The sequence below is a fragment of the Pleurodeles waltl genome, chromosome 3_1 (genome assembly GCF_031143425.1).
Source record: "Pleurodeles waltl isolate 20211129_DDA chromosome 3_1, aPleWal1.hap1.20221129, whole genome shotgun sequence".
Taxonomy (NCBI): Eukaryota; Metazoa; Chordata; class Amphibia; order Caudata; family Salamandridae; genus Pleurodeles; species Pleurodeles waltl.
Genome location: NC_090440.1, coordinates 1,949,786,086 through 1,949,809,175, shown reverse-complemented (window position 1 = coordinate 1,949,809,175; position 23,090 = coordinate 1,949,786,086). Strand labels below are relative to the sequence as shown.

Here is a 23,090-nt window from a genome sequence, read left to right as displayed (position 1 = left end):
CTTCGGTGCCGCTGTTTCTGTGCCGAAGTTTCTCGGAGCCGCTGTCTCGGCTCCGAGATTGCTGTGTGGCGGTATCTCGACCGGAGTCGGATGACTTCGACACCAGCATGCCCTTTTTCGGTGCCTTGGATCGGTCACCTAGTTTTTGGGTTAAGCCATGGCCTGTTGGCGGTGGCGTCCCCTGGGCTTTTGTGGACTTCTCGTGAGTCTTGCTCACGGTTTTGGGTGTTTCTTCGGCGTCGAGTTCTTCAGAATCCGACTCGTGGATGGAGAAAGCCTCTTCTTCCTCCTCGAAATGTTCTTGACCTGTCGGCGTGGACGCCATTTGTAGTCTCCTGGCTCTTCGGTCTCTCAGCGTCTTCCTCGACCGAAACGCTCAACAGGCTTCACAAGTATCCTCTTTGTGCTCGGGGGACAAGCACAAGTTACAGACCAGATTCTGATCTGTATACGGATACTTGTTATGGCATTTTGGGCAGAAGCGGAATGGGGTCTGTTCCATCAGCCTTGAAGTCGCACGTGGCCGGGCCGACCAGGCCCCGACGGGGGATCGGAAAAAAAAACGAAGGGCCACCGGAGCTCTTCAAATTCGGTGTCGATTGGTTTTAACTAACCCGATACCGAACGCAAACAATACCGCTGTTTTTTTCCAAGATTCTAACTAACTTTCCGACCCGAAACACGGAGCGAAAAGGAACACGTCCGAACCCGATGGCGGAAAAAAACAATCTAAGATGGAGTCGACGCCCATGCGCAATGGAATCGAAATGGGAGGAGTCCCTCGGTCTCGTGACTCGAAAAGACTTCTTCGAAGAAAAACAACTTGTAACACTCCGAGCCCAACACCAGACGGCGGACTGTGCACAGCATGTGTATCTGCAGCTACACATGCCATCGAACATATATATATATCTATATATATATGTATATTCACAGACATCTCAATAGAAGAGCAATAGAAAAGCTGCGTGGCAGAAAGTTTTGACACAATTTGTTTTGACATTATTTTGAGGTCTAGGACATGTTAACACAATATGACAAGCAAATAATCTGAAGCACATCATTAGAGTAAGACACACTGTGAGATAAAATTAGATATGAACTAGAGTAAGAACCAGTATTGAACCTACCTTGAGTGTGGTGGTGGGATGTGTAAGAGGCTCACCTTAACGAAATAGATGCCTCAACACTGCCTGTCCCACTGCTGTATCGACGTTGTTAGTTTCCTCGAGGCAGTAATGCTTCGTAAATGTATGTTGGCTAGACCATGTTGCTGCTCTACAGATGGTATGTAGTGGTACACCTGCAAAGAGTGCAGCCGAAGTGGCTACCGATCTTGTAGAGTGGGCTCTCACCTTGGTGTGGAGCGGTTTTCCTGCTTTTGAATGGCAGAATTGAATTGCCAGGCCAGTCCATCTTGCTATAGTCTGTTTGGACACCGCGTGTCCCTTTCTTGTTCCGCCAAATGCTATAAATAATTGATCAGACTGGAGGATGGCTTGAGTTTTCTGTAGATAAAATGTTAAACATCTTTTAATATCCAGGGAATGTAGCGTCTTTTCGGCTACTGTTTGTGGATTTGGAAAAAAGGTTTTTAGGATGACTGGTTCATTCAAGTGAAATGTTGAGGGAACTTTCGGGATGAACTTAGGATTTGTTCGCAGGATCACACCTGAGTTTGTGAATTGGAGGAAAGGCTGTTTGACAGTGAAAGCTTGAATGTTGCTGACTCTTTTGGCTGAAGTAAGAGCCAGTAGTAACGCTGTTTTCCAGGAAATGAATTTTTGATCAGCTTTGTGGATCGGTTCAAAAGGAGCTTTCATGAGCTGCATCAACACAACATTCAGGGACCATAATGGCAGAAGCTTTCTAATTGGCGGGAAAACCCGAAAAAGGCCCTTCATGAATTGCTTGACAATTCTTGTGGAACACAATGAGACTCTGTGTGGTGATCTGCGGTATCTGGAGATTGCTGCCAGATGTACTCGAATGGAGGAATATGCAAGTCCTGATTTTGCCAGGAGCAGGAGATATGGAAGTACCTGTTCTGGAGGAGAGGATAAAGGATGTATATCTTCTGCTGCACACCATATACAAAACCGTTTCCATTTAAGTTTATAGGTTTTGTTGGTAGTGTCAGCTCTAGCTTTTGCCAAGATGTCTCTACACTCCGGGGAAATGTTGAGATTCAAGTATTCATTGTATTCAGGAGCCAAGCCGACAAATGAAGAGACAATGGATCTGGGTGTCTGACTTGTCCCTGGTGCATCGTTAAAAGAGTCGGACTCTGTCCGAGTCGTAGATGTGGCCGTTCGGAGAGCATGAGGAGCTCCATGTACCAGACTTGCCTGGGCCATCCGGGAGCTATGAGCAGAAGGCGACGCCCCTCTGACTTCAATTTGTTGATGACTCTCGGGATGGGCGGGATCGGAGGAAAAGCGTAGGCATAAACTCCGGACCATCTCATCGAAAACGCATTCCCCCACGAATCTTTTTGGGGAAGCCAACTTGCGTAGAACTGGCATTTCTTGTTCTCGAGAGTGGCAAATAGGTCTAGGTTCGGTTTGCCCCACAATAGAAAAAGGCTGTTGAGAGTTTTGTGGTCTAGTTCCCACTCGTGATAAGGAATCACTGTCCTGCTCAGGGTGTCTGCTAGAACATTGGTTTGTCCTGGCACATGCTTCGCTTTGAGTGAAATATTGTGCTTGATGGCCCATGTCCAGATTTGCTGTGCTAGCTGCGAGAGTTGTAGGGAGCTTGTGCCTCCTTGCTTGTTTAGATAAAACATGCTGGTTGTGTTGTCTGTCCTGATTAAGACGGTTGAATTTTGTATTTTTGGCAAGAAAGCTTTTAGAGCTAAGTGTATTGCCTTGAGTTCTAGGTAACTGATGTGGAGCTGACCCTCTTTCGCATTCCAGGTACCGCTGATTTGCAGGTCCTGGCAATGTGCACCCCATCCTTCGAGAGAGGCGTCCGTTGTTACTATGTAACCTGGTGTTTGAAGAAGGAATGACAGTCCGTTTGATAAATTGGTTAGAGTCGCCCACCACCTCATGGTGTTCTTCATTAGAGGCGTTATGCGAATCTTGTCTTCGAAGGAACGGTTGATCTGGGTCCATTGTATGTCCAATTGCTCTTGCAGGGGTCGCATATGGAGTCTGCAATCTGGGACTAGCAAAATGCATGATGATATCATCCTGAGCAATGATTTGTAGATGCGGACTGAAACGAACTTTTTTCTGGAGAGCCTGTCTGCCAAGGAGGTTAACTTTTGTTTCCTCTCGTGAGATGGGTACGCTTTGTTGCGGACTGTGTCTAGTATTGCTCCTAAGAAACCTAATACCTGTTTGGGGTGGAGCTGCGATTTCTGGTAGTTGACTACAAACCCCAGGCTGTGTAACAATTGAAGGCAATAGGAGATATGACTTGATACTCGTGACTTTGAGGGTGCTTTTATAAGCCAGTCGTCCAGGTAAGGGAAGACCTGGATACCTGACTGGCGGAGATGTGCTGCCACCGGAGCCAACATCTTTGTGAAGATTCTGGGGGCTGATTTGAGACCGAATGGGAGAACCCGGAATTGGAGGTGCATACTTCCCACTCTGAACCTTAGGAATTTGCGATGGCTGCGGTATATGGGGATATGAAAATAAGCATCCTGGAGGTCTAGGGATGCCATCCGATCTCCAGCATTTAACAGACGCAGGACATCTTGCAGTGTTACCATCCTGAACGACTATTTCTTTAGAAACTTGTTTAGTGCTCTCAAGTCCAGGATGGGGCGCCAGTCTCCTGAGGGTTTCTTTACAAGGAAAAAACGGGAGTAGAATCCTTTGTTCTTTTGAGATAAAGGGACTGGTTCTATCGCTCCTTTTCTCAGCATCACTCTTACTTCCTTGAGGAGTTGGTTTATCCTCGGAGGCGGTGGGCCCGATGGAGGAACAATTGGTGGTGTTTGTGTGAATTCCAGAGTATGACCTCTGGCCACTACATCGAGTACCCATCTGTCCGATGCTATAGCCTTCCATTGGGGGAAATAGGAAGTGATGCGACCTCCGACCCTCGATGTAGGTGGGTGGGGAAGCGTTGAGATGACCAGCGGGTCATTGTTTTCTGCCCGTATCTCTTCCTCGGGCAGCTCCTCTTCCCCTAGCTGGATGTTTGTAAGCTGCGGCTGGTGGTAGTCTATAATGCTGCTGTTGCTGGTGGTACTGATGTCGTGATCCTGTGGAGGAAGACTGATATTGGGATCTGTATTGTTGGTATCCACCTCGAAAGGAGTAATTTCCTCTACCTCTTGCTCCACGAAAAGGTTGTTTTTTATATTGCAGGGTACCTAGGGATTTTGCCGTATCGTTATCCATTTTGATAGCCTGCAACATGTCGTGGACATGTTTACCAAACAAACTTTCTCCATTGAAAGGCATGTCGAGAACACGACTCTGGACTTCCGGTCTGAATGAAGTAGCCTTAAGCCATCCTTGCCTGCGCAGGACTGCTGCGCCAGCTAATTGTCTGAAGCCGGTGAGAGAAATGTCTATTGCGCGGTCTATAATCTCCACGGAGACCCTTTCTCCCTCCTGCAAGATCTTTTTTGCTTCCACCTTGACGTCTTCTAGCAGTAGATCTAAAAAGGCAGACATGTCTGCCCACATCTGGCGATCGTACCTTCCCAGGATGGCGAGGGAGTTGGCCGCCTTAACTGTGACCGCTGCAACAGAGGAGAATTTCTTGCCGATATTGTCTAATCTCCTCCCTTCCTTGTCTGGGGGAGACGCTATAGGTGCGTAGGGGTTTTTGGAACGTCGCTGAGCCGCCTGTGATATAACAGAATCAGGTTTTGGCTGTTAGACTAGACAGGCCGGAGAATCATCTGGGGCCTTGTACTTTTTCTCCAGTCTTGGCATTTGTGAAGGCACTGTTGCCGGATTTTTCATTGCCTTCAAACCCTCCTGCCATAAGAAATCTACAATCGGTATAGCTCTTACCGATCTCTTAGATGGCTCTTTGAAGTCGTACAAAAAACATTCGGTTTCATGAGAAACAATTGCCAGGCCAAAATGTTTTGCTGCTCTCTCTATTAAATTATGGAAACCTCCTATGTCCTCTGGAGGAGAATCTACTGGGCCTGCTGGCGGCGGAGATGGTGTGGGGACGAGATAATCATCCCATTCACTAGCCGCCGAATCTCTTACCTCACCCTCTTCCCTTTCGTCGTCTGACGAGGGGTGGGCTTCCTGAGTTTGGCTAGTTACCGGTATGCTAGCCTGTGGTGTTTCCAAAAGATTAGTAGCCTGAGTTTGCCGAGATGTCTGGTAGCTCTCAGGTCTAGGTGGCGTGGACTGAGTTGATGGTGGAAACCTTCTATAGTAGTCATTCAACATATATTGTAGATCTGCTACTAGTGTGCTAGGCATAGCGAGGGGCGATGGTTGTTCTGGCTGTGGATAGGATGTTGAGGCATAACTAGGCTGGTAATTCTGATCCTCTTCCTCATCAAACTCTTGGCATTGAGTTGGGACGGGCTACTAGCTGCCCCAAACATTCTGTCGTTTTGAGAGTATGCATCATCGTCATCATCATCTAAAAGATGCTGTGGTGGGTACGGCAACACTTTACTTGGTGAGGTATGCATTGGCAGAATTTTAGACGCCTTGTCCCCCATGTTAATAAGTGAAAGGGGTAAGAACCTGGTGGAGTCGTCCTGATGATCTGAGGAATGATGCGGCGAAGTATCCAGGTAGGTGGATGGCTTATACACTGTCAGTGCTGTGGACGATATGTCTCGTCGACGGTTCTCTCGTCGATGACTCTCTCGTCGACGGTTCCGTCATTGATGGTGTCTTCGTCGACGGGCCCTTCGTCGACGGGCCCTTTTTCATAGATGGGAGTGCCCTGGTCGATTGGTGAACCCAGGAGGCCTCCGCCGTCGACAATGTGGTTGCCGACGAAGCTTTCTTAAAAAACTTTGCCGTAATTATCGTCGTTGACGATAACGGCGACGACGTCATAATCATCGGCGAGACCGGTGTTGTGAACGTCGACGACACTGTAGTAGACGTTACCGTCGACGGGGTGGTCGTCGACGGTTGTTTTTTCGATGAAGAGACTTTTTCTGGCTCTTTTTGAGGTGACAGAGACAAGGATGTCTTTTTTGAAGTGCTTTTTTGATGCAAAGGCGTAGTAGGCTCTGAATGAACCTTTTTTGGCAAATGTTTCAATGTCTCTGAGTGGGAAACATCCTTTTTTGCCTCAGTAGAGACTTGTTTTGTCTTTTTGGGGACCTTCCTTGGTGGTTCATCGGACCCTCTACTTCTCTCACCTGTTCTTTTCTGAGGGCGAGAAGCCTGTGATGATGTTTCACTGTCATCTGAGGAAGGATGTTCTATGGCTTTCTGTTTTTGCAGCCATAAGAGAAGTCTACCCTCACGGTCCTTGAGGGTTTTTTTACTAAAGGTGCGACAGATTTTGCAGTCTCTCACCTTGTGGTCTGGATGGAGGCAGTAGATACACTTCTTGTGGGGGTCATCAACATGCAGTCTCTTCTTCCCACAATTGTCACAGTCTCTGAACAGACCCTTCTTTGTCTTTTCAGACATGGCAAAGCTGTGGAGCTAGTTTCCTGAGAGAAAACAATCTTCAGTCAGAAATAAGGAAAAAACTGAGCAGAGCTCAGGGAGACTCCCTTCACACGACGTGCGGTAGAAAATCTGAGGGAATTCAGCCTCTGTTGGGAGTGTTTGGGAGGGGCTGAATCCTGATTGGTTGATACTGAAGTTTGGGTCTTTTTCACAAAACAAAGTGGATATACTGTAAAATACCCTATGAGGCCTACTGGGGCCTACTGGTTTTACTTTTACTGACTTACTGCTTTATGTATTTAAGTTTACCGTGAGGCTCCCACCTCGACGACGGGGATGATTCAAGCATGTGAATCTATGAAAGATCCAATGCTGGAGAACTGTATGCATTATTGCGCCTAAAGTTGACCATGGTCAAAACCAGACTGACCATCTGTCGAGCAAGGGAGTTTGGGGAGGCAGGGGGAATCACAGACGGCATTTATGATAATGCAGAGCAGTAGATTTTCAAGCAAAATTCATCAACACAGCTGGGTCGAACCATGATTTCACAAGTCCAGTCTTGCGCGAATAGTGGCAATTCAGACAGAGGATTTCAGTCACAATGGCCACATATGTAATTAACAGAGGAGCCAGCACACTGCTTAAGAAGGGCCCTTCTCTGTAACACAAAAGCCAGCCTCACAAGGCTTTTTACACAATTTAGGAGATTCAGGAAGCCACTTGCCTAAGACCCCTAGACTAGGCCCACCCTTGCTTTATGTTCTCACTTCCCACACCTAGTCGGTCTATAGATGCTAGGTGTTCATGAGCAGACGGGGAGGCTGGGTGAAGGTTGGCTACAACTATTCTCTTGTAAATGGGGTAAGAGTAGGATGGCTTTCACATCTCTCACATTGGCAGGGAAGAGCAGATTGACATTCACTACTCTCTGGTGGTCATGCGACTAGGCCTTTCACTATGGATGCTCACTCCCTCTTTCCCTCCATGATTCACACTCTCTTACTCAGTTATAAATCAAATATTATACTCTGCAGAGTGTAATATGTGTTTTTAATGCATAAAATGTGGTGGTATAACACATTTGACAGGGACTTGTGAAATATGGAAAATATTTCAGAGGCCTTTTCTGAGTTTCATCATTATAACTATCACCCCACCAAATTACTCCACAGAGTTTTATCATTGTCAGGACCACTTGGATTATGCAGGAATGGAACACACAATTATGTGGCAGGGTTATCTGGGTTTTCGAAATTATAACTTAACCTTGTCTTTTTCAGTGAACATAAACGTGTGTGCTTCATTCTCATGTTTTTATTTTTAAAGAGATGATTCATTTCTCATTCACCACCTGCTGTTGATCAAACCCAAGCGAACGGTGATAGCAAGTTTTCACTGCTTAAAGTGTTGTGTAGGGAATTTAGTTATAGCTTCATACACATTATTTTAGCAAACTAGGGCTGCCACTGTGCACTTTAACCTAGACATATTTTATTCAGCTTTGTTTTATTATTTTAATAATAGCCACATTTGCGGTCTTGTTTTATTTTCTCTCTCTAGCTGTTCTTTGCCTAGGCCAGCACTGCATTCTTAAACAAGACATTTCTTTTACTCTGTGCTTTTCTCAAGCCAGCAGGAAGATAGGTTGCCGGCAAACGTGGTACGCTCTGTCTCTAATGTTCACAGAAACATACAAACTCTCACGTGGGAATTCTTTCTTGGAACATCAGATGTTTTATTATAAAAACACTACGTTGACCCATGTACGTTAAAGGGAGATTTCAGCCAGATGATCACAACTGTACGCTGATTGCCGAGTGCTTCACTGCAGCTGCTTATGTAGACTACAGGCCTCTTACTCAGGAATGAGGGATGATGTCTTCCCAGGGGAACCTGAAGGGCAGAACTAGAGCTTAACATGCTGTGCTCTAACATAGCCTAGGTAGGAGCTATCCTAATGATTCTAGTGACAATATGGTAGCATTATTTTTATGCTTCACATTCCTTGTCACAATTATATTTCTGTCATGCTTCATCGTCCTAGTGATTGCAGTACATGCTTTAGTATCTAAGATGCAGTTACTTCAATAAAACCTTATTGAAATATATCCTGCCTCCGATTGTCCTTGTATATGTGAGACTAATGTTACTGAGAGAAACAGATGAGATCTGAGTGACCATGATTTCCCTGAGTAGTCAACTGTGTCAAGTGCTTGGTTGCCCAATCATCCCTGCTCTTGGGTGGAGATGAGACACTGCTGGTCAGCCAGAGCAAAACCTGGATTAGGCTGACAGGTGTCACCTGTAGTGGGTTCAGACTCAGCCCCCCCACAATGCAAGTGATTCTGTCGCCTAAATCCAGTAGTCCCATTAGGATAATGAGAGCCTACACGACAAAGGGAAGTCAAGTTGTTTTTGCAAAAAAAGGACTTCTAAGAGCACCACATTCTATCAGATAGCTCGGAAGCACTGCCCTGGTTTGCGTCACAGCTCACACTGGATTAATGCGCCCTATCTCAATGAATGTGATGCGCCCAGCGCTGCTGAGTACTCACGCCTGCCCTGACTGCAACACTTTAGTGAAAGATGGACCGGCTAATTGAAGCCAATACTCTGTCTTTCACTGTGCAGGCAGCAACCTGGCCTACTTTGGAAAGGGGGGCAGGGATCTTTCTGCAGGCGGGATCGGTGAGGGACTTTACGCTGCTGCAAGGAGATGTCTGCACTGTCCTTTGGAATCACATTTCTCAACTTTCAAAGGGCATCCTTGTGGAGCGATCTGATTGTGCACCACCTCAAGGTGGTGGCACACAATCAGTGAGCCCCGATTGCTCCTTTGCCTCTGCCCCTCCATATGTTAAATGGCAAAGGCACAGTGGGCAGTCTTTTCTCATTTGCCTGTGTCACATGCAAACAAGGGAATGCCCCCTTGAGATTGTGCCAGCGTTACATGGGCACCACTGCGACCTTAACTATAGAAAGGACACATATTACACTGAAACCCACATATAAACTAAGATTATTAAAAAGCAACTGGGTATGGTATACTCAACAAGGAAAAGTGCTGGAAAATATTCAAGGAACGTTTGAAAAATCATGCAGCTTTGTCAGAGCAAGATTATATTAATTGTATCATGTAACACAAAGCTGTTCAATAGAAAACTGTGATTTCATATGATAAGGGACAACACTGACAGGGACTTTAAAATTACAGAGTAATGTCCACTCCTTGACCAGCACAGATAGTATCTATTAACCTGTGACTTGTGCAAGAAGACACTGCTTACATCAAAGGAGTAATACATGGACATAGCCTAAAACAACCTGCATCTCGTACAGTGATGTAACAAAATGTTAGGGCCCCCCTCCAGGATAGAAAAGCCTGAGGGCCCCCAACACCGCAAGGGCTATGGGGGCTTGTGTTATGCCCCTGGTCTCTTGTACCAAAGACTCTGTTGATAATTATTGCCTTACAGCGGGACATGCCTTGTCTCATCCACTGTGAGAGACATCACGGAAGTTGCAGTTGTTAAAATATTAGTAGTAACAGCAACACTTCTTCCCATTATAAACAGGCAGCATTTGTTGCTACAGATGAAAGCCTGGCCCCTAACTGCCATGGCCTCATTATAGATGTAATGAAGACAATTCTCACCTGGAGTCGCGCAAGCTGCACTCAGGTGCCTGTTCCTCGCCGACTGTCTGGTTTAGGAGATGTCTGTAGAAGCCACTTAGATCTTTCTGCTTAGTTACATCCAGAGATGCTACAAAACGACAAGAAAGACCATATTTGTCTTTAATGGACAACAATATTGAACAAGCATGAAAGATGGTAACCAAACCACAGAAAATCTACAAATTCTTGGTCAATGTGGTCTATTTGTTATGCTGAGTTCTTATTCTCCATCATTATACTTTTCATAGATTTAAAGGCCACAATATTCCCCAGTGCCAGACAAGGGTCCCAGAACAATATCACACTGTCAATTCCTTATCACACGGACCCCCTATTTGTTACATCAAGTTATAATGCACTGGATTTTCAAACATTTGTAAGTTAAAAAAATTCTTGGATCTCAGACAAGAATCTGGAATCAATTAATCTGACAATATCATATTGAAGGTGCCTCCACTTTGTTACATTGAGTTCCCTCACATGTCCATGTGAACCTCCTGTTAGGTTTCAGTATCTTATGTTCCTCACAACAAGCCAGCGTTGATTAAAGACCCTCCCACTAGTAAGAAAATGACTTATTTACCTGTAACTACGGTTATCCAGTATTGGTATCTTTCATAGATTCACATGTTTGAATCGTTGCCCGTTGATAAAGTGGGAGTCCCATGGTTTCATAGTAAAGCATTCCGAATGTAAACCTATGATAGGCTATAATGGCAGGGGGCCATCAGTTTAATACTCTATCTATGTCTTATCTATTTTCTTATTCAGTATTGGATCTGTCATAGATTCACATGCTTGAATCAGATTAGCAAACAGTATTGTAGGTGATTTAAGTACCCTTAGAGAATGGTGTGTAAATCAATACACTTTCATAGTACTCCATACAAAATGCATATCCATATGAATCTAGATATACATTTGAAATCGTAAGCATTCATATCTGAAACGTTAGATAAATAAAACATTAATATAACAAGGTAATGGCAATATACAGTTGACTGAAAAGCAATTGAATTTGATATGAATAAACACCCCTATTTAAAGAGGCTCACCTTATTGGAATAGATGGCATAATACAGCTTGTCCCACTGCTGAGTCACTGCTTTGTGTTGACTCTAGGCAGTAGTGCTGTGTGGGTGAAAATAAGTGAGCACACTGTTCCTAAATCACAAATAGAGAGAAGATATAGGGCACTTCTAGCTTTAGAAGCTAAAACCCTCACACATCAATTGGATGTCATGCTTCATCCTTGGGTTTGCTCCTTGTTGGGCTGGCGCTGCAATGCCCAACGGGCCCCTGTGAGGGGGTTCTATACTGGAAATCTTTTAGGAGTGCGTGCCATCAAGGAAAGTGGGAAAGAATTCAGACCTACTAAGCGAGACAGAGAGCTAGAAACAACTAAAATTGGCTCGGGAGCCACCCTACAACCAGTTTATTGTGAATGGTGCATCTCGGTCAAAGTTAAAAACAAGAGGGGTATCTTGGAAATAATGTTCCTCTACTATAACAAAACACATGTAGGGCAAAGGACATTGACTTCAGCCCTACTTATTAGGTTGACATGTTTCACGCCTCCCTAAGGATCAATGGTGTTTCACCATGACCGGAAAAACCTTAGCTACTCAAAAAAACAAAAATGAAACTTACATGAACAGCTGCGCAAAAAACGCCACACTTGGCAAAAGACCTAAAAAAAGGAAACAGAATAGACAAACCACAACAGTGTATTACTTAAAAAAATACACGAGTGTTGTGTGGGTGGCCTTCCATGTGGCAGCTCAGCATATTTTCTCAAGTGGAATGCCTGTGAACAGAGCAGATGGCGTTGATGCTGCTCTTGTGGAATATGCTTTAGCTTTCCTTGTCAAGGGTTTTTCCCAACTGAGTCCCACTGGACTATTGTTGCTTTCATCGCTGCATTTCCTTGGTTCATTGAGGTGAAATTGGAAGGAACCTTTGGAATGAACTTTGGATTTGTTCTAAGAAATACTAATTTGTCTGTGAAGCGTAGGAAAGGCTCCAGGGTTGTGAGGCCTGTATCTCATTGACTCTTCTGGTGGATGTGGGAGCGAATAATATAGCAGCCTTCCACATGAGGAACTTCAGGTCAATCTTGTGAATTGGTTCAAAAGTGGATTTCATCAATTGTGAGAGAAGCACGTTGAGATGCCATTCTGGGGGGGGGGGGGGGGGGAGCTAATACCGGTGGAAAAGCTCTGAATGGCACTTTCATGAATTGTTTAATGAGTCTTGTGGAGCAGAGAGGTGCAGTCTATGTGAAACGTCTGTACCTTCAAATTGCGGCAAGGTGAACCTTAATTGATGTATGAACAAGGCTTGACTTGGCTAGTGAAAGTAGATAGGGCATAATCTGTTTGGGAGATGCTTCAAACGGATGCAAGTTATTCTGCTGGCATCAGGAACAGAATCTTTTCCACTTTATCCTGTAGGTTTTTTTGTACTCTCCGCCCTTGCTTTGGATAATATATCTCTGCATTCCTGAGTGATGTTTAAGTTCCAAAACTCACAGAACTCAGGAACCATGCAGGGAAGTGGTAAGAGGCTGGCTTTCGGTGTAAAGCTTGGACCCAGATCATGGTCAGAAGCGCTTGGTTCTTTGGAAGGTGTATGGGATCGTCACGGACAGGAGAATGAGTCCTTTAAACCAGTGTTGTCTGGGCCACTTTGGGGGTGACCAAGATGAGTCAACAGTGTTCCATTTTCATTTTGCTGAGAACCTTGGGAAGTAAAGGAAAGAGGGGAAAAGCGTATGCATAAATTATGGACCATCGCATCAAAAGGGCATGGCCCCATGACCCTGAGAGTGGGTATCGACTGACCTAAAACTGGCGTTTGGTGTTGTTTTGTGTTGCAAAGAGATCCAACGCTGGCTTGCCTCAGTGGGAGAAAACCTTTTCCTATTCTAGTTGATCCAGTTCCCATTAGTGGCAACTGTTGCTGGTTCTGCTGAGAATGTCCACTAAGGAGTTGCTCACCCCCAATACGGATTTGGCTCGTAGAGGTATGTTGTGAATTGTGAGCCAATTCAAAAGAGCTCGGGCTTCTTGAGAAAGAGATAGAGACAGAATTCCTCACTGCTTGTTGACGTAAAACATGCTGGTCGTATTGTCTGTATGTACAGCATGGAGGAGCCTGCTATTCACAGCAGAAATCTTGTAGCTTGAGAAATATCGCTTTCAGTTCTAAACGATTGATGTGCATTAATTTCTGATGTCTAGACCATGTCCTTTGGATCTGCAGAGCCTATAAATGGCTGCCCCAGCCCTCCAAGGAAGCATTAGTTGTGATGACAAAGTCTGGAACTGAAGTCAGGAACATAAGCACTTGAGCGAGATGATCTATCTGAGACCACCATGCTAGTGTATCCAACACCCTTGGGGTAATGCTGATTAAGTCTTCGAAGGAGCCTTGAGACTGGATCTATTGCATCTGTAGCTCCTCTTGTAATGGTCTCTTGTAATTGTTAGTTGTGCTAATGGAACCAGGTGTATCGCAGAGGAGATCATAACAGGAGCGACTTAATAGTCCTAAAGAAACTGACTTTCTTCTGGAGATTTGTAGAGCCAGGATGGACAGTCTTCGTTTTCTGTCTTGTGATAAGTAAGCTTTGTTCTCAATTGTATTGAGGTTGGCAGCCAGAAACATTATCCTTTCAGTGGGAATGGTGGGGGACTGCTGATAGTTTACAGTGAGGCCTAGTCTGCGAAACAGTGAGAGACAGGCTCTGGTAGTTTGAGATACTTGTTACAGTGATGAGGCGTTCAGCAGCCAATCATCTAGGTAGGGAAATACTTGATGACCTTGTTTGCAGAGTATAGCTGGCACTGGGGTGAGACATTTCGTGAAAATTCGAGGGGCTGACTTTAGGCTGAAAGGAAGGACTCTGAATTGGTAATGGGTACCGGCTACAGTGAAACAGAAATATTTGCAATGCTTGGGATGAATGGGAATGTGGAAGTAAGCATCCTGCAAATTCAGTGATGTCATGTAATCTCCGCTTTGTAAAAGCTGAAGGATGTCTGGTAGAGTAATCATACGGAAAGATTGTTTGCACAGAAATTTGTTCAGTTTCCTGAGGTCCAGTATGTGCCTCCATTCCCCTGTATTCTTTTGCACCAAGAAAAAACAGGAATAAAAACCAAATCCTTAGTAAGTGAAGACGAGGTGGATGTACTCCTTCATGAGTATGGTTTGGTGGTCTCTGCACAAACTCCAAAGTATGGCCGTAGTTTACTAAATCCAACAACTATTTGTATGATATTATCTCCTTCCACTGGCAGAGGTAGTTTGAGATATTTGAGCCCATATAGGTGGGAGGAGTGGATGTAGCCAGTACCTGATCCATGTCAGTGTTTGAGGCCTATATCAAGACACTGGGGAGGTTGCTTCCAGCATGAACCTTGCTTGCTGTAGGCCCCTGTGGGCAGCTGGCGAAAGGCCTGATGGTAGGGGGGGCCTATATTGAGACTGGGTTTGAAATTGTTTGGGTTGTTGGTAGCCACCTCTGTAAGAGGAAAAACTCTCCCTCTAGCACCTGGAAAGGGCAATTTGTTTTAACTGTAAAGTGCTGAGAGCCCTAGCAGAGTCTGTTGTAATTGCCAAAAAGGTATCATCAATATGCTTCCCAAACAATGTCTCGCTATCGTAGGCCATGTCCAAGATTTTTGATTGGACCTCATTTCTAAAAGATGTGGCCTTCAGCCATCCTTGGCACCTTAAAACTGCTGCTCCGGCTAATTGGCAGAAACTTGTGGAAGCGATGTCAAGGGCACAATTAATCTCTGAAGAAGTACATTCACCATCCTGTAGTAGCTTCTTTGCTTCAGACTTCTTGTCCTCAGGGATGAGATTGAGTAGGTTGCTGACATCTGACCATATTTGGTGGTCATAGATCCCTAGGATTGCAAGAGTGTTGGCTGCGTTGACGGTAATGGCAGATGTGAGAGAGAATCTCTTACCCACATTGTCTGGACATCTGCCTTCTTTATCTGGTGGTGCTGAGATGGGAACAAAGAGATTTTTTGAATGCCTTTGGGCTGCCTAAGAGACAAAAGAGTCAACCTTAGGGTGACAGATGAGGCAAACAGGGGAATCATCTGTGGCCTTGCATTTTTTATCTAGACGAGGTGGAACTGGAGGTACGGTATCCAGATTTTTCATGATTTTAAGTCCCTCATTCCAGATGTAATCTATGATGGGGATGACTCTTACGGACTTTCTAGCCTGCTCCTTAAAATTGTGGCGAAAACAGTCTGACTGTGTTACGGAGGTTGGGAGATGGAAACGTGCTGCAGCTTGGTCCATCAGATTGTGGAAACCTCAGATATCTTCTGGAGAAGAGTCTGAAGGATGAGGAGGTGGAGGAGATGGAGTAGGGACCAAGTAATCGTCCAATTCATCCTGTGTTTGTTGTGGACCAGGAATTTTGCTCTCTACTCTCTCATCTTTTGTAGAACTGTTATCCTCCCCAGGAGGTGTGGCAATGGTTGAGGCTGGTGTGAACCTGGGAGTTGGTGGTGGAAGGAAATTTTGCGGTGGCAGGAGAAATATCTGGGGTTGTGGTGACGGTGGTTCTTGGATAGATTCTGGAAACCTTCTCCTGTAATCTTGCAGCATGGCCTGCAAATCCTAAAATAGCGCAGTGGGCATTTTCTACAACATTTTGCCTAGACAGAGGATATTCATAGTGCTCATAATGCTTGCTATGAGGGGTGTAATGGGACTCATAGCGTTGTTGGTCGTTGTCTTCGTCTTCCTCCTGATACTTCAAACAAAGTTCTGAGGGACTGAGTGCGTCCCCAAAGGGACCTTCATCATCTGAATCCTCCCAATCCAGTAGATGGCTTGGTAGCAAAGCTGAGACTTTGCTTGGAAAAGTCACGTTAAGGCGCAAGGCAGTCTTTGAAATCTTTGTAATTTTAATTGTGGTAGTTGCATCTGTTGACGACATTGTAGATGATTCAAAAGTGAAGTGAAATGTTGAAGGCAAAATTTCTCTCATCGACAACGGTGCTGCCGTTGATGATGGTGTTTTCAACGGTAATGTAGATGGTGGTGCTGCTGTCGACGGTCTCTTTGCTGACACTGGCCTCGTTGACGGTATTTTCTTCGACGGTGGTGGTGATGTCAGATGCACCGTCGATGATGTCTTAGAAGGAAATACCTTGGTGGATGAAATGGGAGCATTGATTGCTGCCGTAGACAATGTTCTCGGTGACGAAGCCTTCGCCGACGATACCCTGATGATGGTAAATGTTGTTGTCATCATCAGTAATGTTGATGGTAGAGTCATCAACAGAGTTTTGAGAGGAGTTTTAGACATCAATGTCGAGGGTTCTGATGAAAGAGAATGGTGATGCTCCTTTTACTTCAGAGATGGAGTGGATGATTGGGAGGAGGCCGACCTTGTGGAGATAAGTGTAATTTCCCCCTTTTTCTGAGGGTGTTGGTGGTGAGACTTCAAGGCCTTCCCTCTCTCCTTAGAAACCCCTTGGTCAGAGGATCTTGACCTTTTATGGGGCCTTACAGTTGAATGACTGTCCTCATCTGAAGAGCTGAACTTCTGGGATCTAGACTTCTGTAGCCATAGAAGTAATCTTCCCCCTCTGTCTCCTAAACATTTTGAAGAGAAAGTATGGCAAATGTTACACTCCTTTCCCCTGATGCTGTGGGTAAACGCAGTAGAGACAGGCTCTCTATGGGTCGTCCACATGCAGTCTTTTCTTCTCACAGGATTTGCAGGAGCGAAACAGACCTTTTTTTGAAGATTCAGATATTGTAGATGCTGAAAAACTGGAAAATCACAGGAAAGAAACTAAGCAGAGCTCAGGGAGACGCCCTTCACAGGACGTGCAGTAGAAAATCTCTTGGGAGTGTGCTAGAGGGTGGTAGTACTTGACTATTCATAGTTAAAGTTTGGGCCTGTTTTAATAAGAACATAGATAGCCTATTAAACTGATGGCTTACTGCCGTTATAGCCTATTATAGTTTTACATACTGCTTTACTATGATCCCGTGGGACTCCCACTTCTACAACGGGGAATGACTGAAGCATTGGATAACTTTGTTTTCCCTCCTAATATCGAACATAGTGCTATTGCATCGCAATATTTTAAACATGCTTCAAACATTCAAGTTAAAAAGAGGGTGTTACTAGGCACATATATTTATACCAGTTTTCTGTTGTGCAATGAATTCTGCTGAGAAAGGGCTGCAGCAGGATACAAGTCGTACAGTCGTTTTTAGGTCATGGTTCTTATTCTTGCAACATGTTGTGCTACTGACATTACAGTTTGTTTGGGACAACACTGAATCCCACCCCAACCACCTGCTTCAGTTGCTACTTTTACAATAATAATGAATGATAACAGTATTTGAGAAATGCAGTGTCTGCTACTGCTTACAAACCTCAATGATGCAAGTGGATGACATGCCAAAATCTTGGCATACATTTCCAGAGCTGTTCGTATACCACAGGTGACCACATAAGAAATGTAGCATTAACAAAGATCTTTCCCAGCTAATGCAGGAAACAACTGTAAAGTAATCTAGCCTGCACTGCTCTTTCCCTTGCATTTCCTCTACCCCTCAGATTTTCTGGAAATTTGGAAACGTTGATTATGCCAAAAAGTTGGAGCAATAATAAGTATACGTCATTTTGCGATGATCACAAGTAGTACTTCTTAGTGGGTTTCCAAGTGAAGCAACTGTGCTCACCCTCAATTGCAGCTTCTCTCTTTTCTAGGTCTTCTTCCTGTGCCCGCTCCTCCAGCTTTTTCTTATATGCTGAAGTGACAAAGGCCTCCTTGTCCTCAAACTCTGCTCCTTCAGCCTCACGTTCTTTCTGGATTTTCTTCTCCATGCGCTTTTCTTGCTCCTTCTTTCTCACTTCCACAGCCTGCATCAGGCTCTGGATGTACTTGGGCTGAGAGAGGCAAACAAATGAACAGAGTAGAAAAACCTGAGATACCATCACTGCTAAAAAAAAGCATAGATAATGACTCTCAGTTAAAAACATATACGCACAGCTCTACCAAATCAACTCAGCTCTGGCTCACAGTACATCCAGTGTACTAGGAGTGGGTACAAACAGCTATTCCTTGAATGTGTTGTTCATTATCTTGAGCACCATGCCTTTACCAGGACTAGAAAGCACACATTTCTCCCACTGTATTTTATTCTTGACTAGTAATATAACTTCAATACCAAAAATGGACTTCACAGTCCTCTTCTGGGGCAGCTTTTATTAGCGGTCTTGGAAAAACAAACAAACTTACTTACAAACAAACAAACAAACAAACACACACACACTGAATTTTTCATCTGACCTATAGCATCCATCGTTATTCTAGTATCAGAACCTAACGCATCTGCTAACGTTTGTTAATACTAACCTGCATGGACACCACCTACTATAGTAAGGAAACCTTCTCGCTGGAGGGTGAACACACCTCAAATCTCATCTGCAGCAATACTTGTCTATTTCAGGTCTTAGTCCTCAGGTACTTCAGCGCATGCGGTTCCATCCTAACCAGCAGTACCCCTGGCTATCCCAGAATCCACCCTGACATACATTACTTCTCTTTCTGTAGTACAAGTTACTTACCTTCGGTAATTAAATATCTGGTAGAGACATTTTCTAGTTGCAGATTCCTTACCTTAGAATTTCCCCCATGTGTCGGACTGGATCCGGAGATTTTTCTTTGGGCAATACCCTTGCATGTCGGTAGGTGGCGTCGGTCGACTCCGCGTGCGTCATTGGCGTCGTAATCTCTGTGATGACATCGGAAGTAGTATATAGATGCCGCCTTCGCGCAGTAACATCAGTTTCTTTTAACGACTTTCCACGCCAAAGCGCAGAGCCTCTAAGAACACTGAGATTGGTGCACCAGAGCTAAGGACCTGAAAGGGGAATCCCTGTCCCTAGAAATCAGTTTGCAAGCGAGGAGGACAAGTGGGAGGTAAGGAATCTGCAATTATAATATGCCTCTACCAGATATTTTGTTACCGAAGGTAAGTAACTTGTACATCTGATAGAGACTTCTAGTTGCAGATTCCTTACCTCAGAACCATCCTCGTAGGTGGGTTGTGAACCAAGATCATACTAGGAAGTCCTGCAGGACCGAACGACCTAAGTAGCCGTCCCTGCGGACCCGACTGTCCAGGCAGTAGTGTTTAGCAAACATGTGCAGGGACACCCACATAGTTGCCTGGCAGATATCCAGTACAGGAACTCCCGTGCTAACGCAGTGGAAGCAGCAGTTGCTCTGGTGGAATGAGCATGCAAGCTCTCAGGGGGTTGCTTCTTGGCCAAAGCGTAGCACATTTTGATGCAAAGAAGCACACATAGAGAGATGGTACGCTTTTGCACCGCCTTCCCTTTTTTCGCACCTACATACCAGACAAAGAGTTGATCGTCCACCCAAAAATCTTTAGTATGATTAAGATAGAACGCCAATTCTCTTTTTGGGTCTAGACTGTGGAGTCTCTCCTCCTCATGAGAAGGATGTAGGGGTGCGTAGAATGTAGGCAGGGTGATGGACTGGCCTACATGAAAAGGCGTAACCACCTTTGGAAAGGAAGGAATCCTTAGTGCGCAACACCACTTTGTCAGAGTGCACAGACATGTATGGCGGTTTAGACGAAAGGGCTTGAAGCTCACTCACCCTGCGAGCAGAGGTGATGTAAACAAGACAGTTTTGAAGGTGAGGAGCCGTAAGGGACAGTTGTGCATCTGCTCAAAGGGAGTACACATCAAATAAGTAAGGATAAGACTGAGGTCCCACTGATGCATGATCAATAGGGTGGAAATAAATAAATGGGTGAGGCCTTTTAGGAACTTACTCACAATAAGAGATTTAAAAAGTGAGGGCTGATCTGGTAACCGAAGGAAAGCCGAAAAGGCAGATAAATACCCTTTAATGGTGCCCAAAGCAAAGCGCTGCTGGGCTAAAAAAAGGATGAACAGAAGAACCTCGGATAGAGGGGCAGAGAGGGGATCAACAGATTTGTTGGTGCACCATGCCATAAATTTATTGCAATGACCTGCGTATACAGTTTTGGTGGAGGGACGCCTGGCTGCTAGGGTAACATTGCAGACTTTCGGCGGAAGATCAAAAGTCATCAACTGGCGCCGCTCAATCTCCACGCATGAAGGCGGCCGTTGGACAGGTTGGGGTGAAGGACCGTTCCCTGTTGCTGCAACAGAAGATCTGCCTGAAGAGGCAGTGGAGGATCGATGGACATGCTCAATAGCTCTGGATACCAGACTCTCCGTGCCCGGTATGGAGCCACTAAGATGACTTGGGCCCGGTCGTTCCTGATCTTCTTGAGAACTCTGGGCAGAGGTGGTATATGCGGAAAGACGGAAAGGAGACCGGAGTTCCACCCAAGACGAAAAGCGTCTCTGAGAGAGTGCCGCCTTGGAAACTCCAACGCGCGAAACAGCTGACATTGCGTGTTCTCTGCGGAGACGAACCGATCTAACCAATGTTCGCCCCACTGCAGAAAGAGACCTTGCGCCACCTCCGGATGGAGACGCCATTCGTGATCAGCTGTGCATCGACGGCTGAGGTCGTCCACTCTGATGTTGAGAGAACCCGCCAGATGTTGAACCACCAGGGTAATGCCCTGATGTTCCAGCCATGTCCAGAGGCATAGTGCCTGTTGACAAAGGGTCCAGGATCCTACTCCGCTCTGTTTGTTTCAGTACCACATGGCAGTAGTGTTGTCTGTGAACACCTGCACTACTTTCCATTTGAGAGAGGGAAGAAATGCTTTGAACGCAAGCCTGATAGCCCAGAGCTCCAGAAGATTGATATGGAGCCCAGACTTCGCCGGAGACCAGAGGCCTCTGATCTCCGCCTCTCCCACGTGGCTGCCCCAACCCAGAAGTGACGCATCTGTCACTATAGAGAGATCTGGCTGGGGGCAGGGAGAGGGATCTGCCGTGGACCCAATGCACATTTGAAAGCAACCTCTGCAGGTCTTTCGCAGTCCCCTCCGAGATCTGGACCATGTCTGAGAGATTCCCCTGATGCTGCGCCCACTGGAACTTCAGGTCCCACTGCAGAGCCCGCAGTTGCCATCTGGCATGTGTTACTAGCAGGATGAGGGAGGCCATGAGGCCTAGCAGCCTCAGAGGCAGTCTCACCGAAACCCAAGACCGAGTCTGAAAGATTAGAATCACAGCCTGATTGTCTTGGACTTGCTTTTCGGGAGGATAAGCCAGAAACTGCACTGTGTCCAGAACAGCTCCGATGAAAGGGAGCGTCTGAGAGGGAGTCAGGTGTGACTTCAGCATACTTATAGTGAACCCCAGCATGTGCAGGAGGTTCACTGTAGTCTGAAGGTGGGAGACGAATTTCTGGGGCGAGTGCGCCTTCAACAGCCAGTCGTTGACGTAGGGGAGACGGACACCCCTAACCTGCGCAGATGAGCTGCAACCACCGCCATCACTTTCGTGAACACCCAAGGGGCGCTGGTAAGGCCAACGGAGAGCACGTTAAACTGAAAGTGCTCATGGCCTACCACGAAGCGTAGGTAATGTCTGTGGGCAGGCAGGATGGGGATGTGGAAATAAGCATTGTGTAAGTCCAATGCTATCATCCAGTCTTCTGGGTCCAAGGCAGACAGAACCTGAGCCGGGGGAGCATTTTGAATTTCTCCTTTTTGAAGAAGTAGTTCAGGTACTGAAGGTCTAGGATAGGACGTAAGCCCTCTTCTTTTTTCGGCACCAGAAAGTAGTGGGAATAACAACCACGACCTACTTCGGGCACAGGGACCATTTCTATAGCTCCATTGGTCGAGTGAGCTGCGACTTCCTGGCAGAGAAGTGCCAAATAATCCTCTGGAAGGTGAATGAAGGATGGAGGCATGGCTGGTGGAGCAGATTCGAAAGGGAGGGAGTAGTCCTTTCGAATGATCTGCTAAACCCACCTGTCCTTAGTGATGGATTCCCAGTGGGGCAGGTGATGGTGAATCCTGCCGCCACCTGGTTGGGAGTGAGGGGACAGACTAGGAGGGTTTGGAGGCTGCAGCGGGGCCAGAGGTGGACTGGGCAGACCTCTGGTTCCCTGTCCAACGCCCACATAGGATTCCGCGTCCCTGGCCACGCAGAGGCTGGACAGCATGGGTGGCATGGTGCCTGGGTGGAGGACGCGACAGGGAGCCCCTTCCGTGGCCAAGAAAGGGGCAAAAAGGGGACTGCAGGGCAAGGAGCAGAGGAAAGACCAAGGGACCGAGCCGTAGCCCGGGAATCCTTGAATCTCTCCAAGGCAGAGTCTGCTGTGTCTTCAAAGGGACAGGCGCCATCAAAGGGCATGTCCATGAATGGCTGTTGGACATCCCCAGAAAAACCAGAAGTACGCAACCAGGCGCTGCGTCTCAAGGCCACCGTTGTAGCAACCAATCTACCCTGAGAGTCGGTCGTGTTCAGCCCACAACGGATTGGGATCTTTGCCGCATCTCTCCCATCGTTCACAGCTTGGGAGACAATAGCACTAGCCTCCTCCATTATTTGCAGCAGGACTTTCAACCGTATACCACAAAGAGTGGGTAAAGCGGCCCAAAAGGCATGCGGTGTTCACAGACCGCAGCGCGAGACTGGAGGAAGAAAACAACTTCTTACCAAACTGTTCCAGCCTTTTTGATTCTCTGTCCGGGGGTGCAGAAGGGAATGCGTCTGAAGGAGAGGAAGCCTGGATGACAAGACTCTCTGGCGTTGGGTGTTGGCACAGGAATTTAGGGTCGTTCAGAACGGGCCGATGGCGGCGTGCGATAGCCCTATTCACAGGAGAACCTGTATT

At 46.1% G+C, this 23,090-nt stretch overlaps 1 protein-coding gene across 1 annotated transcript in view; it reads right to left on the bottom strand.

The window, feature by feature from the left end:
- Positions 1 to 23,090, bottom strand: part of NSRP1 (nuclear speckle splicing regulatory protein 1) — a 230,780-nt gene that overhangs the window by 20,012 nt on the left and 187,678 nt on the right. The window contains exons 5-6 of the mRNA XM_069226261.1: positions 18,001 to 18,208; positions 10,240 to 10,348 (exon numbers count right to left, since the gene is read on the bottom strand). Of these exons, the coding sequence (XP_069082362.1) occupies positions 10,240 to 10,348; positions 18,001 to 18,208 (317 nt within the window). The remainder of the gene's footprint in view (positions 1 to 10,239; positions 10,349 to 18,000; positions 18,209 to 23,090) is intronic.